The following is an 18,386-nucleotide window of genomic DNA, read 5'->3' as shown; positions in this document are numbered from 1 at the left end:
TTATTATTGCTCGTCTGATTGAATTCTTTGTTGAGAGTTGAAAATGATGTGCTATGATAAATGAGAGTTTTGGGTTCTAGTTTGATTGCATAGCCGTGAGGTTTGAGCCTATACAGTAATTTTTTTTAGAGAGACCTCACTATGATAATACTCTAGAACTTGATCTGTTTCTCTATAATGCATGCATAAATTGAAATGATAAAGGCAATTCTGTTCTTGTTAACCACTTGGCCAAATAGCTTACCCCTAAAGTTTTCCATTGCTAGCCCCTTTGAGCTTTAGCCTGTTGTTCTTGTTGAATTCAACCATAAGACACTTAACTTATTTTTCTGTTAACACACCTTGAACGAGATTGAAACACTGATTGTAGAAATTCAGGAAAAAGTTAACGGAAGTTAAGTGATTGTGAAAGCAAAAGCTTGGGACAAAAGAGAAAAATAACAAAATGAAAAGTTGCATAGCAATGAAAAAGCATGAAAAGGTCAAGAAAAAGGAAAAGTATGAATAGAAAGGAAAAGACTAAGTGAAATTGTGTCTGAGTATGAACGAACTGAAAACAAATATCTGTGTTTCAATCTCACACACAATAAAAATTAGCAACTTCCTAAATATTCCTACCCCAGCCTAAGCTAAGCTATAACCCTGCAAAGACCTTTGGATCTAATTATGCATGTCTTATACATTCCTCATCTTTAGAAATTTGAGAATAGGATCAAGCCTATGGTAGTCTTATTGCGATGACGGATTGAGGATTTAAACCCAATACACAAGAGTGACGCGTGCAGTGAATATCTTGGTAAGGAATGATTGAGCTAGATTCTAATTCCCTGTATAAAAGTGATTCTTAAAATTCTCAACTCTGAATTCACTCATGCCAGGCATATTATAACTCTGGAGTTCTTCAATGTGGAAATGTGCATAAGTGACATAAATTCTTCTCACAGACATAATCCTTGTTGCCTGATGTTTGATCTTATTTATTGCTGAGGACAGCAATATCTAAATCTGGGAATTGTTTGATATGCCTTCAGCATATAGATATTTAAGAGTAAAAAGAACAAAGATTTGACAGCAATTCATGGATACAAGTTATTATTTTTAAGGAATTATTGATAATCCACCTTCAAGCATACTCTCACTTTGATTCTACGTTTTTATAGGAGAAAAGTATGCAAAAAGTCGCTATTGCAGACAATCATCTCGCGCAAACAGTGTGAGAATGGCGCGGATCGTGCCATGATCACTGCCTCACCACGCTAATCGCGCCAGGAAGGAGAATAAATGGCCAAACTCACTGTCTTTTCACGCAGCTAGCGTGGATACCACGTTGATCGCGCGGAATTGGCGCTGATCGCGCGGGCGTCGCGAGTGCAGTCCCTGATTTTGTGGATTTTGCTAAAAACAGAAATTAAATCAAATCTCTCAGAAGATTATGACCTGATGGGGACTGTTGGATATAAAAAGGAAGCATAAACCCTAAAAGAGGGATCCTTTTAGCAAAAAAAATTACAAAACACAAAAATTAAGAGGAAGCTCTGAAGATTGAAGGCTGAGCATTAACACTCAGAGAAGTTGAAGATTCAAGATTTCTTCTTCATCTTCTTTGTCTTCTGGTTTATTCTTTTATGAATTCTTTTTCCTTCTTTAATTCGTCAGATATGATTATGTCTGGCTAGTTGCTTGGTCGAACCGAGAGTTGCTCGGGAATATTTCTTTCAGAGAGCAAGAGTGTAGAGTAGTAATCAGGATTGCCAACAGGAGCAATCTACTCTGACTAAGAGCAACCCTCTTCAACTATACGCAAGCGTACGTGTCAAGCAATATAGGGTATTATAGCCCCAGATTTATCATCCTCAGGGAGCAGTTGTGAAGTAAGAAGCGCTAAAGGAAACTTAATTTGTAAAATAGAGCAATAAAAGAAATCACTATTCTCAGCTAAGCTTCACAAAGAGCAATCTCTGGGCAGCTAGTTAAACAATGTTAACCATTCTGAACCAGATGAGAGCAGTGAATGACTTAGCATGGTCATCGAATAAAATGGCATCAATTGAAGTAACTTTAAGAGCAGTCAACGAAATGAAAGTAAGAGCAATAGCTAGTAAAACACAGTTCAGTTATCGTGAGGAAAAGGTTGTGATAGGAATTGAGTTAAGATTAATTTCAGGAAGAAAAAGATCAAGTAGGTGTTACGGGTTCCATGTTTTCATCCCTTTGGTTAACCCTGCCTGGTAGCATATTTTACAAGTGGATTTTGCTCCTTCCCTTGTTTTGCTATAGGTAAGCAGAGGGAAGGCCTTACTCTCTACGTTACTCCATAGTACTTGGAGTTATATGCAAGGAAACCATGCTGCCTTCTCAAAAGAGCATGGATTCACATGGCAGTGCTCCCCATTCCAGGTGTTTATCCCTCCTTTCTTCAGGCTAAACTACCCCAAGATTTTGAGAATGCTCCACACGCCTTTGTCAGTGTTTCATCAACCGAGTGGTCCCGGGATGAGGTTGCCAGCCCAAAGGGATTCACAAAATCAACAAATTAAACCAAAGAGCAACTCAAAATTCATTTATAAAATATGTGTTCCTTACAAAGCTATCCTAAGACAAAAGGGATTACTTCTATGGAACCCTCACCTACTTAGAGGAAGTTAGCTCCTAGTGAGCATTTTTACAAAGAAATAAGAAAACAAAGAGATAACCAGTCCTAGGATGGGTGCTCATCCCCTTTATGAGGATTGCTTGTTCCCTTTATAGGGTTCTTCATTTGATCTCCATTGTTCCTTTCATCAAGGGTCGTGCTTTGTCTAAATCCTCTCCAATGGTAGCTTTGCTTCTTGCCAGCTTGGCCTTAAATGGAAGTGGTCCCCCTTGCTTTTGGCTCCCTTTGTGAGTAGGAGTATCGGATTCAGGGTGGCACCTCCACTCCTTCTTCTGTAGCTGACGTGGCGGCTCCCTATTTCTCAGCTTCTTTGCTTTCGTACTGTAGCAGAGGCAGCACCTCCACTCCTTCTGCTGTAGCTGACGTGGCAGCTCCGCATTGCTTCTTTTGACTGCTGTTGTACTATAGCATACTTCTTTTTCCTTTCTGCGCAACACTCCTTCTTCTCTCTTCATTTTGTGGTTCCTTTTGATGGGCCTTAGGTGTCCTAAACAAAGCAAACTAACCCAAGAGTCATATGTGAAAAAGATAATGTTAAATTTGCTCCAGTCTACCTTAATTCCTACTTTCGGCATTGCTCTGGTCCACTATTCAAAACAGTTGCTCTATATGAAAAGAAGAAGGTTAAAGGGCGTGATTTATAACCAAAACATGGGTTTTGTGGAACAATTTACACTTAATGGGCCTCAACTCTTGAGGACTATCACTAGTCTTCATTTATTGTGGTAAGGATCACAACCCTTAATGTGAACCCCTTGTAGTTTGTTTAAATTTATATTTAATTATTCCAATTGAGATTCTTTTGTCTTGTTCTTCATCATTCTTCTAGAACCGATCAATCTATTAGGATTGCGAGGGTTAGGGTTTTCAATAGGGATATTGGGATTCTAATTCCTGACAAAAGGCAAGATAACTGTTCATGTATGCACTAGGGATAGGCTACATGAATCGCAAACGTTAAAGATTCACTGATACTAAGGCTTAACTTGAAAAGGGATTTCTAAGGGATTAGGATTTTAATAGAGTTAATAAGGTTAAAGTCATTAAGGAATTAGGGCTTAACGAATTAAATAAAAGATAGTGCATCGTTTGATCAATTGCATAATTAAATGTAAACGTTAATTCAGGTTACAAGGCGGGGATACCACGTTGATCGCGCGGAATTGGCGCTGATCGCGCGGGCGTCGCGAGTGCAGTCTCTGATTTTGTGGATTTTGCTAAAAACATAAATTAAATCAAATCTCTCAGAAGATTATGACCTGATGGGGACAGTTGGATATAAAAAGGAAGCATAAACCCTAAAAGAGGGATCCTTTTAGCAAAAAAAAATTACAAAACACAAAAATTAAGAGGAAGCTCTGAAGATTGAAGGCTGAGCATTAACACTCAGAGAAGTTGAAGATTCAAGATTACTTCTTCATCTTCTTTGTCTTCTGGTTTATTCTTTTATGAATTCTTTTTCCTTCTTTAATTTGTCAGATATGATTATGTTTGGCTAGTCTTCATTTATTGTGGTAAGGATCACAACCCTTAATGTGAACCCCTTGTAGTTTGTTTAAATTTATATTTAATTATTCCAATTGAGATTCTTTTGTCTTGTTCTTCATCATTCTTCTAGAACCGATCAATCTATTACGATTGCGAGGGTTAGGATTTTCAATAGGGATATTGGGATTCTAATTCCTGACAAAAGGCAAGATAACTGTTCATGTATGCACTAGGGATAGGCTACATGAATCGCAAACGTTAAAGATTTACTGATACTAAGGCTTAACTTGAAAAGGGATTTCTAAGGGATTAGGATTTTAATAGAGTTAATAAGGTTAAAGTCGTTAAGGAATTATGGCTTAACGAATTAAATAAAAGATAGTGCATCGTTTGATCAATTGCATAATTAAATGTAAACGTTAATTCAGGTTACAAGGCGGGGATCATAAAGGTGTTTGTTTCTCTTTACTGCAATATTTTCTTAAATATTTTCTCAATCATTAATCTTTTGTTCTTGAGTTTAAAAAGAATCTTGGAAACTATTTTTACTTTCTTAATTTGTTCTTGTTTTTCACAAACAACAATTGTTCTTTAAACCAATTTTATCAATCCGACAAGGAAGGAATAGTTACAATAAATTTTGTGCCTCAATCCTCGTGGAGACGATACTCTACTTATAACTTATTACTTGAAACGAACGGTACACTTGCCGATTTCGCAACACATATACTATCGTTCAACTACTACGCATCCCTTATTAGTGTGCTGCATCTCGCCTGATTTGAGCAAGACTAGTTTCGGCTAAATTGGGTGAAACTCCCTAGGTTATTTCGTTTAAATTGGGTGAGACGCGTTTGGTTTAAATTGGACGAAACTAGATGAAATAGATTCGTAAATTGGTTCAAAACAACTATGTATCCATAATTTTTATTAAAATAATTATATTTCGTTTTTTTTTTGCCAAGGGATTTACGCTAAGTCAAAGTAAGACTAAGTATATGAAATGTGAGTTTACTCTGGTAAGATATGGAGATCATGATTCTGTGCATTTGCTTGGACAAAGGGTACTCATGAAAGATATTTTCAGATATATGGGATCAATTTTGCAGAAGGGTGGAGAGAATGATGATGATATAAACCATAGAATAAAAGCTTGGTGGATGAAATGGTGTAGTGCATCAAGGATTTTGTGTGAACGCAAGATTAATTCCTCTTAGGTTAAAACAAAAGTTCTATAAAATAGCAGTAAGGCTTGTATTGTTATGGAGTTGAATGTTAGCTAACACATAGGCAACATGAGCATAAAATAAGAGTAACTAAAATAAGGATGTTAAGGTGGATGTGTTGTGATACAAGGATGGATAAGATGAGAAATGAAGATATTCGAAGAAAGGTAGTAGTAGTATTAGTGGTTGAAAATATGAGTGAACATAGATTGAGGTGATTTGTCATATAATATAAAGACCCCTAGATACTCCCGTAAAAAATAAGTCTGTTACCAAGAGCTTGTCACAAAGAATGGAAGAGGTCAAGCAAAACTTAGTCGGGAGAAAGTAGTAAAACAAGACTTATTACAGTGGGATATATATTGGCAGACAATGTGTCTTAGTACAAATTAGAGGATAGGTATTAGCATTGTGGACGATTAGACCCATTTTCGTCCTATGTTTCAATAGTCCCTTTTTGGTCGTTTTCCTTTACTTTTGTTTTACCTCTATATATTTAAATATTTTTCCTCTCTAAATTTTTCTTATTTTTTTATTTCTTTAATTTTTTTCTTTTTTATTTTTACTTTTTGTCTTTCTTCTCTTATTTATATTTACGGTCATTTATTTTTATTCTATTTTTATATTTGTATTTTTTAATTTTAATGCCCACTTATTTTTTTTTTTTTTTTTGTTTTCTTCCTCTCAATCTTTTCTTCCTTGTCATATGGTTCATCTGTCGCCAACCCTAACTGCTTTGAAAAAAAAGGTGTTAAATAAGAATGACTTTACACCACAAGAGAGGGTGAATTGTGGTTACTTCTTTTGCAAGAAACCTACTCCTCTAAGGCCGTTTCTTAAAAAAAAAAGGTTCAATAACAAAAATCAAACCCTTTTTAACCCAAAAACAGAGTTGTATTAGAGGTGAAAAAGTTGCAAACAAAGAATCAAATGTAGAAATTAAAGAAATTAAAGTTTAGAAGATCAAACACAAAGATTTATCCTCATCCTTCCTCAAACCAGTAGAGGGCTACGTCAAGACTGATGTAGCTCGTCCACTAAACTCAAAACTTCCAACTAGCTAGTGCCTGAGAAATCGATATACAATGAAATTTTACAAGAATCTTAAATAGTCTTGGTGCTTTCTCAACCTATATACACTAATAGGATCACTCCACTCCACAAATATGAATTGCAACAACAAATCGAACCAAAACAGATGTAGAACAACCTTACTACAATCCAATAAAAAAATCAAAGAAGAAACGAAGAAGAATGATGGATTTGGTGAACTAAAAAAGGAGTGGGATCCACTTATTTCATTTCTCTTGCTTCTCCTTAATAGATCTCACCTATTTTTTATGTGTTGTCTCATTCAATACGATAAATAATATCCTTATTTAAGAAAGAGTTTATTCATGTTATAGAAAATAAATTTATCTCTTACAAATACATAAAAATATATAGAGTCCATGTTTTCTCATTTTCTCTTCTCACATTCCACACACTTTTATATGTGTATAGACGATAAAATTATCTCCTAAAAAATAAACATTAAACCACCCAGAAAGAAATAGAAGAAAAACCTTATCTTATTATGTTTCCAAGGTAAGGACATGAGGTCGGTGTTTATATAAACTCCTCATGTTATACACCATGATAATCATCTTCATATACTTTCCACTTTGTGTCTAAGCTCCACCACAATTTGAGATGGCTACCCAAGAAATACCATCTGACAAATACAGATCTTTCTTACATGATGAGGCAGATACAACCCAGTGGAGACATGGTGGACCACCCACCTATGATGATGTCAACAAGCTCTTTGAAGAAGGCCGAACCAAGGTGTATATATATATATCCTCTTTTGCTTATGCTTTTTCTATAGATTATAGGGTCACTGAGAATTTGTATATTTGCAGGAATGGCCAGAAGGATCGTTAGAGGAGACAGTGCAAAACGCCATAAAATCATGGGAGATGGAACTCTCCCACAAGACCCGTTTGCAGGACTTAAAGACCATAAATCCTGAAAAGTTTAAGATCTTTGTTAATGGTAAGCAGTGCTTAAACATGTTTCAAATTTTGTTTCCACTCCTTTTCCCCTCGTAAATTTCGGGTTTGTTAGATGCTATGATTTAGTATGTTATTGCTATTCTCTATTTTTCCGAATATTCGATTGACTACTAAGGAGGTGATGGATAAAGTTTTCCCAAAGCATATATATATATATATATATATATCAAAAGGTTATATTTACAAAAATTTGTTTACAAACTACGTTATGTCTGATCGATCTTACTTCATTCAAGAGTGTATGATCGGTCAGACTTAGTGTAATTTGTAAAAAAAAGTTTATAAACAGATCATTTCCCATATATATGGTTTATCTAATCTCACGTTGCATAAGAGAATAAATTTTATATCATAGAGGTATAGTGGTGGGGCCCACTAACTAAAAAATAAAAAAAATGAAAGAAAAAAGTTGCACGATTATCGAGGAGTGTGTAGAAAAAAAATTTATCTCATGTAATATGAGAATAGTTTTTTCCATATATATATTATCCATCGTTTCATCAATTAGTCCGATTCGAATTGGGTAGGATCATATAGGCGGCAAAGCTTTCCTTATCAAGTTTTTAATGCAATTGCTTCTCAAGCACTTAAACTCAAAACCATCCATTAGGCCAAAACAATCTCATACTAGTTGGGCTGAACCTCTTATACAGCTTATTTTTTCACTTTTACTAGAGGACAAAAACTTCATATTACATTAATATTATTTTCTACTTTTTCCAAATAATTATTTTTCACTATTACACAATGTTATTAAATTCGGATAGCTCATTGACTTTGTCTGGAGATTGAGTTAATGGGTTATTGATTTAATGGTTCAACACGTTAAATCAGATTAGACCTGTGCAATAAATATACCCATAGAAAGTTATTATCCAGTGTTAAGTGTAGCTTACAACCTTCAATTGGACATGGGTTTTTTATCCTCGGAGAATACAAATCTTAGAACATTTGAGGCAAAAAAATATTTGTTTTTTGAGGTGAATTAGCTAACAGATAATAATTGAATCAAAATTCTTTTTCTTTTTCCATTTATTGAAGATTTTTTTGGAATATTTGTATTAAAAATATAGATGTTCAATATAATCAAATATTTTAACATGTAACCAAATGGTGGTAGCTCAGTTGACGCATGGGAGCTAAACAGATGGGGTGAGAGCATGTGTTCGAATCTCCCCAGTACCACTTTTAGAAGGGATTTAAAGTCTTAATCCTAGACCCGTCCCGAATCAAATTAGTTGCCAATGAATCGATTGGAATATTTCCAAAAAATATATTTTTTTTTTAACATGTAACATATGCAGGGAGGGAGGGATTATCTGGAGAGGAAACTCTAAGCTTGGGAAGTTATAATGCTTTGTTGAAAAGCTCCCTTCCAGATGAATTCAAGTATTACAAAGCTGATGAAGAGACTTTTGAATCATCTCATGAAGCCTTCAGATCAGCTTTTCCTCGCGGATTTGCATGGGAAGTGATCAAAGTTTTTACTGGACCCCCTGAAATTGCTTTCAAGTTTAGGCACTGGGGCTTCTTTGAGGGTCCTTTTAAGGGACATGCTCCTACCGGGAAGATGGTTGAATTCTATGGCTTGGGAACTCTCAAGGTATATATATGCATTGAATCAGTTTCTACTTTGACTATATATTATGTCTGTTGATTGTCTTGAATTCAAGTCCTTGATAAGCAATTGCATTAAAAATTTGGTAAGAAAAGTTTTGCCATGTGATCCTACTCGATTAATCGAGTAATCGATGAAGCGACAGATAATATATATATCACATATAACAAAATCATAACTATTCATAAACAAATCACCAATGGTGATGTGAGATGAGCGGAAAAAAATTGTTGAGATAAGGAATGACAAGATCAACCGACATTGATTTGAACAGTTAGAATCCTCTTACTTGACATAATTATATTAAATAACATATGAGAATTCAATGAGTGTAAGCTCACTTGACAACATAAGTTGAGTAGGTGGGGAGGGAATCTAATTCGATTCGGCTCAAAAAGTTAAAAGTTTTGAGAATATCAAAACCGACTCGCCTCAAATAAATAATTAAGATCAGTATATAAAAATAATAATGAAAGAATCCACCATCGTGTGAATGAAATCAAATTTGAAAAAAAAAATAGGCAGAGAAAACTATTACTTTTTGTACTTTTCATTGCGTATCACTAACAGGTCATTCTCTTCTTTTTTTAAAAGGGTTTGTTGCTTCTACACAAAGATTTCACGCTTATTATATATGCCTATTAATGTTGAGTAAATTATTGGTTAATTTGTATTGATTGCTTATCAAACTGAAAATAGATTTGTAGCTCACTAACCCCTCAATAGTTTAAATATCATTAACATTGTGTATAGGAAATGTGCAATATCAAATGCATAAATAACAGAACTATTTAAAATAATAAAGAAAAGGAAGGGATCCAAATCTACCAAAAAAACAAAGTAAATACCTTTTTCGGTTCTAAGCAAAATTTATGATGTCCGCTTGAGTCACTAGCAAATAAAAAGGTTATTCGTGGTCTCTAAGAAATTCAAAATGAACTCATTTAGTCCTTTTGGAGAAATTAATGTGAGTCTTTTTCGAATTTATGAGGAATCACGATTTCAACTAAATGAGTTCATTTTGAATTTTTTAGGGACCACGAATAGCCTTTTTATTTGCTAAGGACTAAAGTGGATATCGTGAAATTTGCTGAGAACCAAAAAGAATATTTACTCCAAAAACATATATCAAAACAATTAATGAGATTAATGAGATTTTACCATGTGCTAAATATGAATGAGATTTTACTGCTACTGATAGATTATAAAATGAATTTTATTTGAGGCTTTGTCACAGTCAAGAACATTGATTTCTCTGACAGGTTGACAACAATTTGAAAGTGGAAGAGGTGGAGATTTATTACGACCCTGCAGAGTTACTGGGAGACCTTCTCTCTGGGAAGCACAGAGAAGATAACACCAAATCTTCAGCAACTTCTCAAGGATGTCCTTTCTCCAAATAATCACAATAAAGATTTAACTGAAAAATATCCTTTAATCTAGCTTCATATGTTTGAAACCATGCATGGGTAGAACCGAAATTAAAAGAAAAAAAAAAGACTACTATTATATAATAAAATAAAATAAAAGTCCAGTGTGGTCCAGATTCTTGCTTTATTTTTATTTGGTAAGCATTTTTACATTATATAGTATAATAAGTGCCGGTTTGGCTATGCTATTGCAATTTAAATTTTCTAGCAAAATGATGATGTTTGACCTGTCAGCAACATGTTTGCTTTTATGTAGCGGCAAATTTTAATGTTTTGTCTGTTATTGAACAAAAGTATTAGCAACTTTTCGTGAAAGAACAAAACAGAAACACAAGTTATTATTTTTGAGATAATTTATTTTACTTATCTATTTTTCTATTATCTTTATTTATCACTTTCCAATATCATTAAATCAGAATCTTAATAGAAGAGAGAAATAATAAAGATAATTGAGATTCTGATCCAACGATTGAAGAATAGTAAGTAAAAATAGACCGAATTTTTTTTTTTCTTTTGTTCCTCTAATAATGATACTTTTTTTTAAGTGCTTTTGAATAAAGCAATTCTAGCGAAAGTAGAAATTTTCAAAGCAATCAAATAGAGCCGTTTGTAAAGAACTACCAAGAGTAGTTGGAGAAGAAAGCTACGAGTGCCTCAAATTTCAAACCATCACCATCGGTTTACCTACTGACACCTATCAAACGAATTAATTATCAAACCATAGTTTACAATTATCGGAAGCAGACTCTGAAAGGACAAAAATTAAAGAAAATATTGCATGAAATGGATTAGTCACCTCTAGACTCATTGACCATGAAACCACTCACAATTAAAAATTAAAATTTTGGTGGCTAAAAATTGAAAATATTTTTTTTTATTATTCCACGATTTATGATTACGTACCAATTTGATTCAAACTACAAAGACGGTAATCAAGTTTTTTAAATTTTAAAAAATATCTAAGCCACTAAGACTGACATACTCCAAAGAAGTTGAATATGTTGCATAAAGTCACAAATGCAAGTCGAATGCTATTATTGTAAAAATAGAAAATAAAAGGTTATGAACATTTTATAGAGTAATAAAGACTATTATCTATTTTTTGCATGAAAAAGGATATTGTAACTACCAATGTTACTTTCAATCAATTTTACCGTGAGATCAATTATGTTGATCCAACGGTTATATTTATTTTCATCTTTGTATGGTTATGATTTCTCATATTTAATAATTTATATTAATTTACACCTTTGTATGGTTATGATTTCTCATATTTAATGCAAATATGGGAAATCATAACCATACAAAGATGAAAATATAAATAACCGTTGGATCAACATAATCTATCTAACGGTAAAATTGATTGGTAGTAATATTGGTAGTAACACTAATTGGTTGTCACAATATCTTAATCCTTTTTGTATGAAAGAATAAATCAGAAATTCGAGAAGCTATTCTTATAGATGCACAGACCGAGTACACGTAATATTCAAATCATTAGCTTGTTTCTTAGTGCTCAAATGATATTTATCAAACAGAAATAAACAAAGCAGCAAAGTGACAGTGAGAATCTTGTGTTTTGACTTGAAATGCCTGGTGTAACTATTATGTATAAAGGCTATCAGAGTGCGCGACTAAACTTTCAACAGATATCCAAGGCAACATTTAGTGATGCATATTGCCAAATGATTTATTAGCTCATTTTGTATAGCATTTAAAAAAGGCTAGAGTTAAAAATAGAAATAAATAAATAACATTACTTTACAATTCAATTTGGAGAAACTAGTCAACAATAAGGTACTTTTTTAATTATAAAAAAATATTACAGGCAATTCTTTTGTGGCAAACCAGTACAAAATGTACTGGTGTCCTTATTTCTCTCTTTATCTTCGGTATTTAAGCCAGAGTGCGTGTTTTTTTTTTTTAATTCCCTTAAATTTAAGCAATGTATTACCTTCCGCAAACTTGTTTTCAAAACCGTTTCAGGTCCATTAACACTATAATTTTTCTTTATCAACATTTTTGTTTGAAACACGGTTCAACGTCTCCTTATGATCCACAATCAATGCCCTGTAAAAGATACAAAACTTAACAAAGATCAAATACCGAATTAGCCAACTTAAATATTAATAATAAAGACACCAAATTAACTTTATTAAACGACAGCTTAGTTATGGTAATGAAATCAACACCTCATTAATTGGAATACGCTAAATTACATCCTCAATAAGGCAAAATTAAACAAAATCTTCATGTCTTAAATAAAAATATAACTACATACAAAAGAAAATTGCAACACATTAGCTTGGCGTTAATGTATTAACTTTGTCGCTAATGTATTGTTTACATACATATATTACAACAAAAGTAAATGAAGTTGCACCATCATAATCAAATAGGACTTCATCGGAATTATACATTGGTGTCAACACCCCTTCGGCTTTCATCTACTAGAGCCCAATTTAACATTTCAGTGCAGAACTGATCCTCTGGTTCCAACCACAAGGCCTAATGATAAGTAAACTCAAGCATGTTAAGCAAAAACATACAAATGACCACATACTGAAGATTCCCTGAATCGGGTGTTGAGGTGTTGATGTTTTAAGAATAATGTAAGGGAAAAATGTGTCATTTTGAATGATGTAAAGTTGTGTCATTTCAACGAAGAGAAAGAAATAAATCATGGAAGAAAGGACAAACACTTTTCCCATAATATAATTCACACATAGGTCTACATGGTAAAATCCCAAAGCTAACATTCATCAAATCAGTAGCTAGCTGAAGAGAAACTCTTAGGTAAGCACTACCCACCATAGGCACTCCTTTCAACAATTGACATGTGCATGGACAATCTTTAGAGGTAAGTGCATTTCTACCATGACCAGCACAACTTTACACATGTTAAATGTTGAATAGAGTGTCCACGGTAGGGAGTGTCTGCCTTAGGATTTCTCCTAAGCTAAATGAGAAAAAGTTCCTCGAAAGTGGGTTTGTAATTAAAGTGAACAAATAAGGATGTGTCCACACTTAAATTTTAGTAGATTAAATCATGATGCACTTTAGTGGATTTAATTTAAAGATCATAATCTTAATCCCCTAAATTTAAAGGTTAACACACCCTTATTTGCTCACTTTCGAAAAACCTCACTTTAGAGGAACCTTGTCCACTGAAATGTGTTCTGATACCGCTGGCACTATGTTGCAAATAATGGTCACATACGGGTAAGATAAATATACAGCTAAATCAAGAGAGAGAAAGTTGTGCCCAAAAGAAAAAATTCAAGACAGAAAGAGCTTCAAGCTAAAGGTAAACCATATGCACATTATAGATAGATTCATTATCAATTTACCATGGATACAAGCAATATTGAATCACAATCACTCACTTTGTGATAACATGTAATTGCTGTAGTGAAATCATCCTGCATGAATAACATACAGCAGACGAAAGAAAAAAAAAGTAAGCCTCAGTCTAAAATTATTCATTATAACTTGAAATTCTTTATATATCCGTATTACCATAAAGTTGAAAAACATTACCCAACAAAATGAAGAAATAAACAAATATAAAGATGTACACATACTTTTCAAGCAAGAATAGAGACATTCCAAATGCATATAAGTCCAATTAACAGCGAGAGTGTCTTGCCAACAAAGGAGATGCAATTAGTTTATCCAGAGGTCCTTTTATAATTAAATAGCAGAATGAATTTCTTTTCACACGGACTAATCTCTACCAGCCTTAACATCTTTCAGTAAATATACCCTTAATGAATGTGTTATATCTGCTTTCGTATACTTGGAAAACCCATTGACTAAATCAATGCATTGAGAATTCATGCAGTTCAGACTAAGTACTATGAAAGATCTGAAACAAAGGGCTATCATATAAGATGAAAACCGAAGTAAAGAGTTATCGTTCCCCTGCCAACACAGACTATTTTTATTTTTTTTTGAATAAACCCAAGGATATCTCCACCCCTTCGGGATGGGACTAATCCCTTTCGTGGATTGAAGCGGTAAAGGTTTCTCCATTGGTCCCAAGGTGCATCTCCATGCCCTTTAGACACGCGAGTCCAACTCTGGAGCTCAGCACGCTACCAACTGAGCTACACCCCGAAGTTACAGAGACTATTTACCCTTGCCAAATGATAAATCCATATTTCCCATGCAACTCATACTGCGTAAGCTACAAAAGTGCAAGACATATGTTTTTCCCATAATACAATATACATTATGCTATACCGAAAAAATACAATATAAGAAAAAATTGAAGATAATTTTAGGCACCTGTAAGTGGTAAGTATATGCAAGACCGGCATAAGTGCTCACACTTCCTGTTGATAATGCAATTGCTTTCTCATAATATGAAATTGCTTCTCGGTACATCCTGAGACAATTCATTTAAACAATAAGGATCAAGAACACTGTTCTTCACCAGTCATGATATATACAAATTAGCACTACCATTATTTAGATTAAACTTTCCATTAAAACAACCAATGATATCAACATTATGAAATGATATTAGAACTTTCATTCAAACTTCAAAACTAGTGGCTGAGGAAATTCAGAAACATTTAAATTTAGGACAATAAATTAAAACACAATCAAAGCACCCGTGAAAATAACAAGAATATTATGGGGATAAAAGAAATCCTTTAGCAAATGATAACATTTCAACTTAATAAAAGATACATGTCTCTGTGCGAAAAATTCTATAGCTGACGACCTAAAAAATTCAAGTCAGATGACCACTTGAGACTTATTCACCAACTTACTTCAACTTTCTGTATGCGTGAGCAAGATTGACAACAGTCGGTTCCCACATTTCACATAAGGCAGTTGGAATAAGGGCTAATGTTTTCTCGAACCACCACACAGCTTTCTTATACCTGAATCAGAATTTGAAATTATGCATGTTAAAATCACGCAATTTTGCCAATTCGCATGGAAAGTAGGCTGAGAAAAGAAATAAAACAGTCCTAAACTGTTTTGGAGATAAATACGGTAGATTATTTTAAGATAAAAACTACAAGTTGTCAATTTCCTCATAATAATAAAAGAATTACTTTGCACGGTCAAAAAGGAATTAGTAAATTGCTACTCTTTCAGATTTAACAAGCCTCCTTACTAGGGGTGGGTGTTGTAAATATGGAAGATATTTCTTATTATTTGTTTCCTTTATTAGCAAGATTATGTTTCCTTATTTTTTAGGATTTGGGTTTATTCCTTTAGGCCCGTTAGTTTTTCTATAAATATTGTAATCCTTTGTACCTATTGTTTTACGAAAGCAATAATATTTTTTCCAATTTTTCTCTTTTCAAGTTGGAGCCTCTGCTTTACGAAAATAATAACCAGAGCTCCGATCTTGGAGCCTATGCTTCTGCTAAACCCTAAGTCTACCTCCAAGCAGCCACCTGCCTCCAATTGCCGCCAACTGTGCCAAATCATTCTTCGCCTTTAATGAGCTTTTCACTAGCCATGCTTTGGATATGTCGGTTCAGGTCCCATTCCAGTCACTGCAACAGTCGTCAGACATCGTCAGCCACCACCGGAAAGATTTTCTGATGACATTTCCGGCCAATCCTCTTCAATTTTGCCTTCACTTTGTTCAACAAAAATCATTTGGATCGTAGATTTGAGCTTTTTTGAACCTCCATACTCAGATCTGATCTTTCCATCGCTATTTGGGGTTCTCGAAGCCATCATTGACTTCTGTGATAATTATCCACACTCTTTTTGTGCTGCCTTCTTTTTTCGTCCACAGGACGCTCATGCATCCATTGTAAAAGGTCTGGACACACAAAAAGCATGTGCTTTCACCTTCATGGGAAGCAACAGGTTCTAGACAAGCTTGGTAAAGCATCACCATATGTGGCTATTCGACAAGGAGAGTTGGAGCAAATTAAAGTAATTGCTGATACTTTTAATAAGCCTCATGACACTTGTTCTTTGGCTTTGTCTGGTAAGATCACACAACCTAATCTCTTCTAGCTTCTTGCACAGATTTCAAAAATTCATAGAGTGAATTCTGGTGCAACAGATCATATGACTTGTCTAGCTGAGTAGTTTTTTTCAAATTGAAATTATTAATGAAGTTCCATTGAAGCCTGGACAAAATTCCTAGTTTCACGGAGGCCAAATCCGTCTTTATTTTTTATCTTTTCGAACTTATTCTCTAATTATAAAAAAAGAAATAAAGAAGAGGAGATTAATCAAAATCACCCTACTAGTGGTACCCACACTGTAGCTGTAGCTGATGGATCTCACAAATCAGTTGTGGGTTCCGGAGACATTCAAATTATCCTCCTTGTTTCTAAAAAATGTTCTTCGTATTCCTCAGCTCTCCACCAATCTTATCTCCACTTATAAGCTTGCAATTGACTTGAATTGTGTTCTCACTTTTTTTCCTACTCATTGTGTTATTCAGGATCTCGCCACGGGGAGGACGGTTGGAGTTGCTAAGGAGCAGGATGGGTTGTACTATCTCATTCCAGAGCATGCTACAAGTGATGACGCATCACCCGTCTACTCCAGTATAACAAATTTGTCTTCATCACAAGAACTTGAGGCACCCGTCGTTTAGCCTATTGAAGTCAATGTTTCCTTCTTTGATTCTGGATCAGTCAATTGACTCCTTCCTTTCTGATGTTTGTGATCTTGCAAAACACATTGTGTTCCCTTTCCTTCAAGTTCCATAAAAAGTATTGAGTCATTTACTCTTATTCATTATGATGTTTAGGGCCCTTCTAAAATGCACAGTATTTCAGGTGCTCAATGGTTTGTTTCTTTTATTGATGATTGTACTTGGGTAATATGCATATTCTTGATGAAAGACAAGTCAAAGGTACCTTTGTTTATTCGGTTTTATCACATATCGAGACATAGTTTGGTAAAAGTATTAAGCGATTAAGATATGATAATGGTATGGAGAACGACAACCAGTTCCCGCCACAATTTTTTCATCACTTGCTTTAAGTAATCAGAGTATTACTTTTTCAAACATCTGTTCCCAGCTCTTATTGAGGAGAAGCCATATTAACAACAACTTATTTGATCAACCGCCTAAGTGCTTAGCCATGCCAGTCCTGTTCATTCCATGACATCCTTCTTTCCTTCTATTCCAGTCATACAGAGCCTTCAATCTCGAGTCTTTGGGTGTATTGCCTTCATCCTTATTCATAAACAACATCGAAGTAAATTGGACCCTCGAGCTCTTAAATGTATCTTACTTGGTTATGCTCCAAACAAGAAAAGATACAAATGTTATCATCCTCCAAGTCACAAGTTCTTTGTCTCCATGGATGTCACTTTCTACGAATCTGAGTAATATTTCCCCAGTCCTCATCTTCAAAGGAGAACAATTCAGAAGCTTTGTCCATTTTCTCCCTTGAGTCCGAGCCTCCCTTACCATTACCCATACCTCTTGAGTCAGTCTCTACTTCCCCGAGCACTCTAGAAGTCGATAACAAGCAAGAAGACTTAGTTGATGAGGCTGGTTTAGTTGATGAGGCTAACAATTCATTTGATACTTCAAGTGAGATGTCCCCTATCGATCGAAAGAAGGTACAAAAGGCTAGGACACCGGAACTACAATATCAAAGGAAGAAACAATCCACATTGCCCCACCAGCAACTGCAATCGTCTGAATCTTTGATAAATACTGAATGCACTACTTCTTCTATTTTCGAGCCTGATATTTAAACATTGATGACTTACCATTGCACTAAGAAAAGGGAGAAGATCTTGTACCCAACACCCTATTTCTCATTATGTCTCTTCTAAGAACCTATCTATGCAATATAGAAGTTTTATTTCAGCACTTGATTCTATTTCAATCCTAACATCAGTGCACGAAGCATTTAGAGATGAAAATTGGGTTCAAGCCATGCATGATGAGATGAATGTCTT

At 34.4% G+C, this 18,386-nt stretch overlaps 2 protein-coding genes across 3 annotated transcripts in view; one reads left to right on the top strand and one right to left on the bottom strand.

The window, feature by feature from the left end:
* Positions 1 to 6,941: 6,941 nt before the first annotated feature.
* LOC133290942 (pathogen-related protein-like) lies at positions 6,942 to 10,721 on the top strand. Its single transcript, XM_061489104.1, has 4 exons — positions 6,942 to 7,194; positions 7,272 to 7,404; positions 8,729 to 9,027; positions 10,305 to 10,721. Exons 1-4 carry the CDS (start codon positions 7,060 to 7,062, stop codon positions 10,443 to 10,445), a joined length of 708 nt encoding a protein of 235 aa, XP_061345088.1. The 5' UTR covers positions 6,942 to 7,059; the 3' UTR covers positions 10,446 to 10,721.
* Positions 10,722 to 12,667: 1,946 nt separating this feature from the next.
* Positions 12,668 to 18,386, bottom strand: part of LOC133290941 (anaphase-promoting complex subunit 6) — a 30,863-nt gene continuing 25,144 nt past the window's right edge. The window contains exons 13-16 of one of the 2 annotated variants that reach the window (XM_061489102.1): positions 15,254 to 15,367; positions 14,763 to 14,862; positions 13,823 to 13,894; positions 12,668 to 12,980 (exon numbers count right to left, since the gene is read on the bottom strand). In XM_061489102.1, the coding sequence (XP_061345086.1) occupies positions 12,885 to 12,980; positions 13,823 to 13,894; positions 14,763 to 14,862; positions 15,254 to 15,367 (382 nt within the window). In that variant the 3' untranslated portion in view covers positions 12,668 to 12,884. The remainder of the gene's footprint in view (positions 12,981 to 13,822; positions 13,895 to 14,762; positions 14,863 to 15,253; positions 15,368 to 18,386) is intronic. The other variant, XM_061489103.1, reaches the window with a different exon arrangement.

This window comes from Gastrolobium bilobum, unplaced genomic scaffold, assembly GCF_033153095.1.
Source record: "Gastrolobium bilobum isolate Gb01-03AN ecotype WA unplaced genomic scaffold, APGP_CSIRO_Gbil_v1 utg10155, whole genome shotgun sequence".
Classification (NCBI taxonomy): domain Eukaryota; kingdom Viridiplantae; phylum Streptophyta; class Magnoliopsida; order Fabales; family Fabaceae; genus Gastrolobium; species Gastrolobium bilobum.
Note: the sequence above shows the minus strand (reverse complement) of the source record. Positions and strands in the feature narration are given on the sequence as shown.

Excerpts from the sequence above, each read along its gene's own strand:
- LOC133290942 (XM_061489104.1), top strand. The coding sequence starts at position 7,060 with ATGGCTACCCAAGAAATACCATCTGACAAATACAGATCTTTCTTACAT. Across the intron at positions 7,195-7,271 it reads TTGAAGAAGGCCGAACCAAG|GAATGGCCAGAAGGATCGTT; the intron begins GTGTATATATAT and ends GTATATTTGCAG. Across the intron at positions 7,405-8,728 it reads GTTTAAGATCTTTGTTAATG|GGAGGGAGGGATTATCTGGA; the intron begins GTAAGCAGTGCT and ends TAACATATGCAG.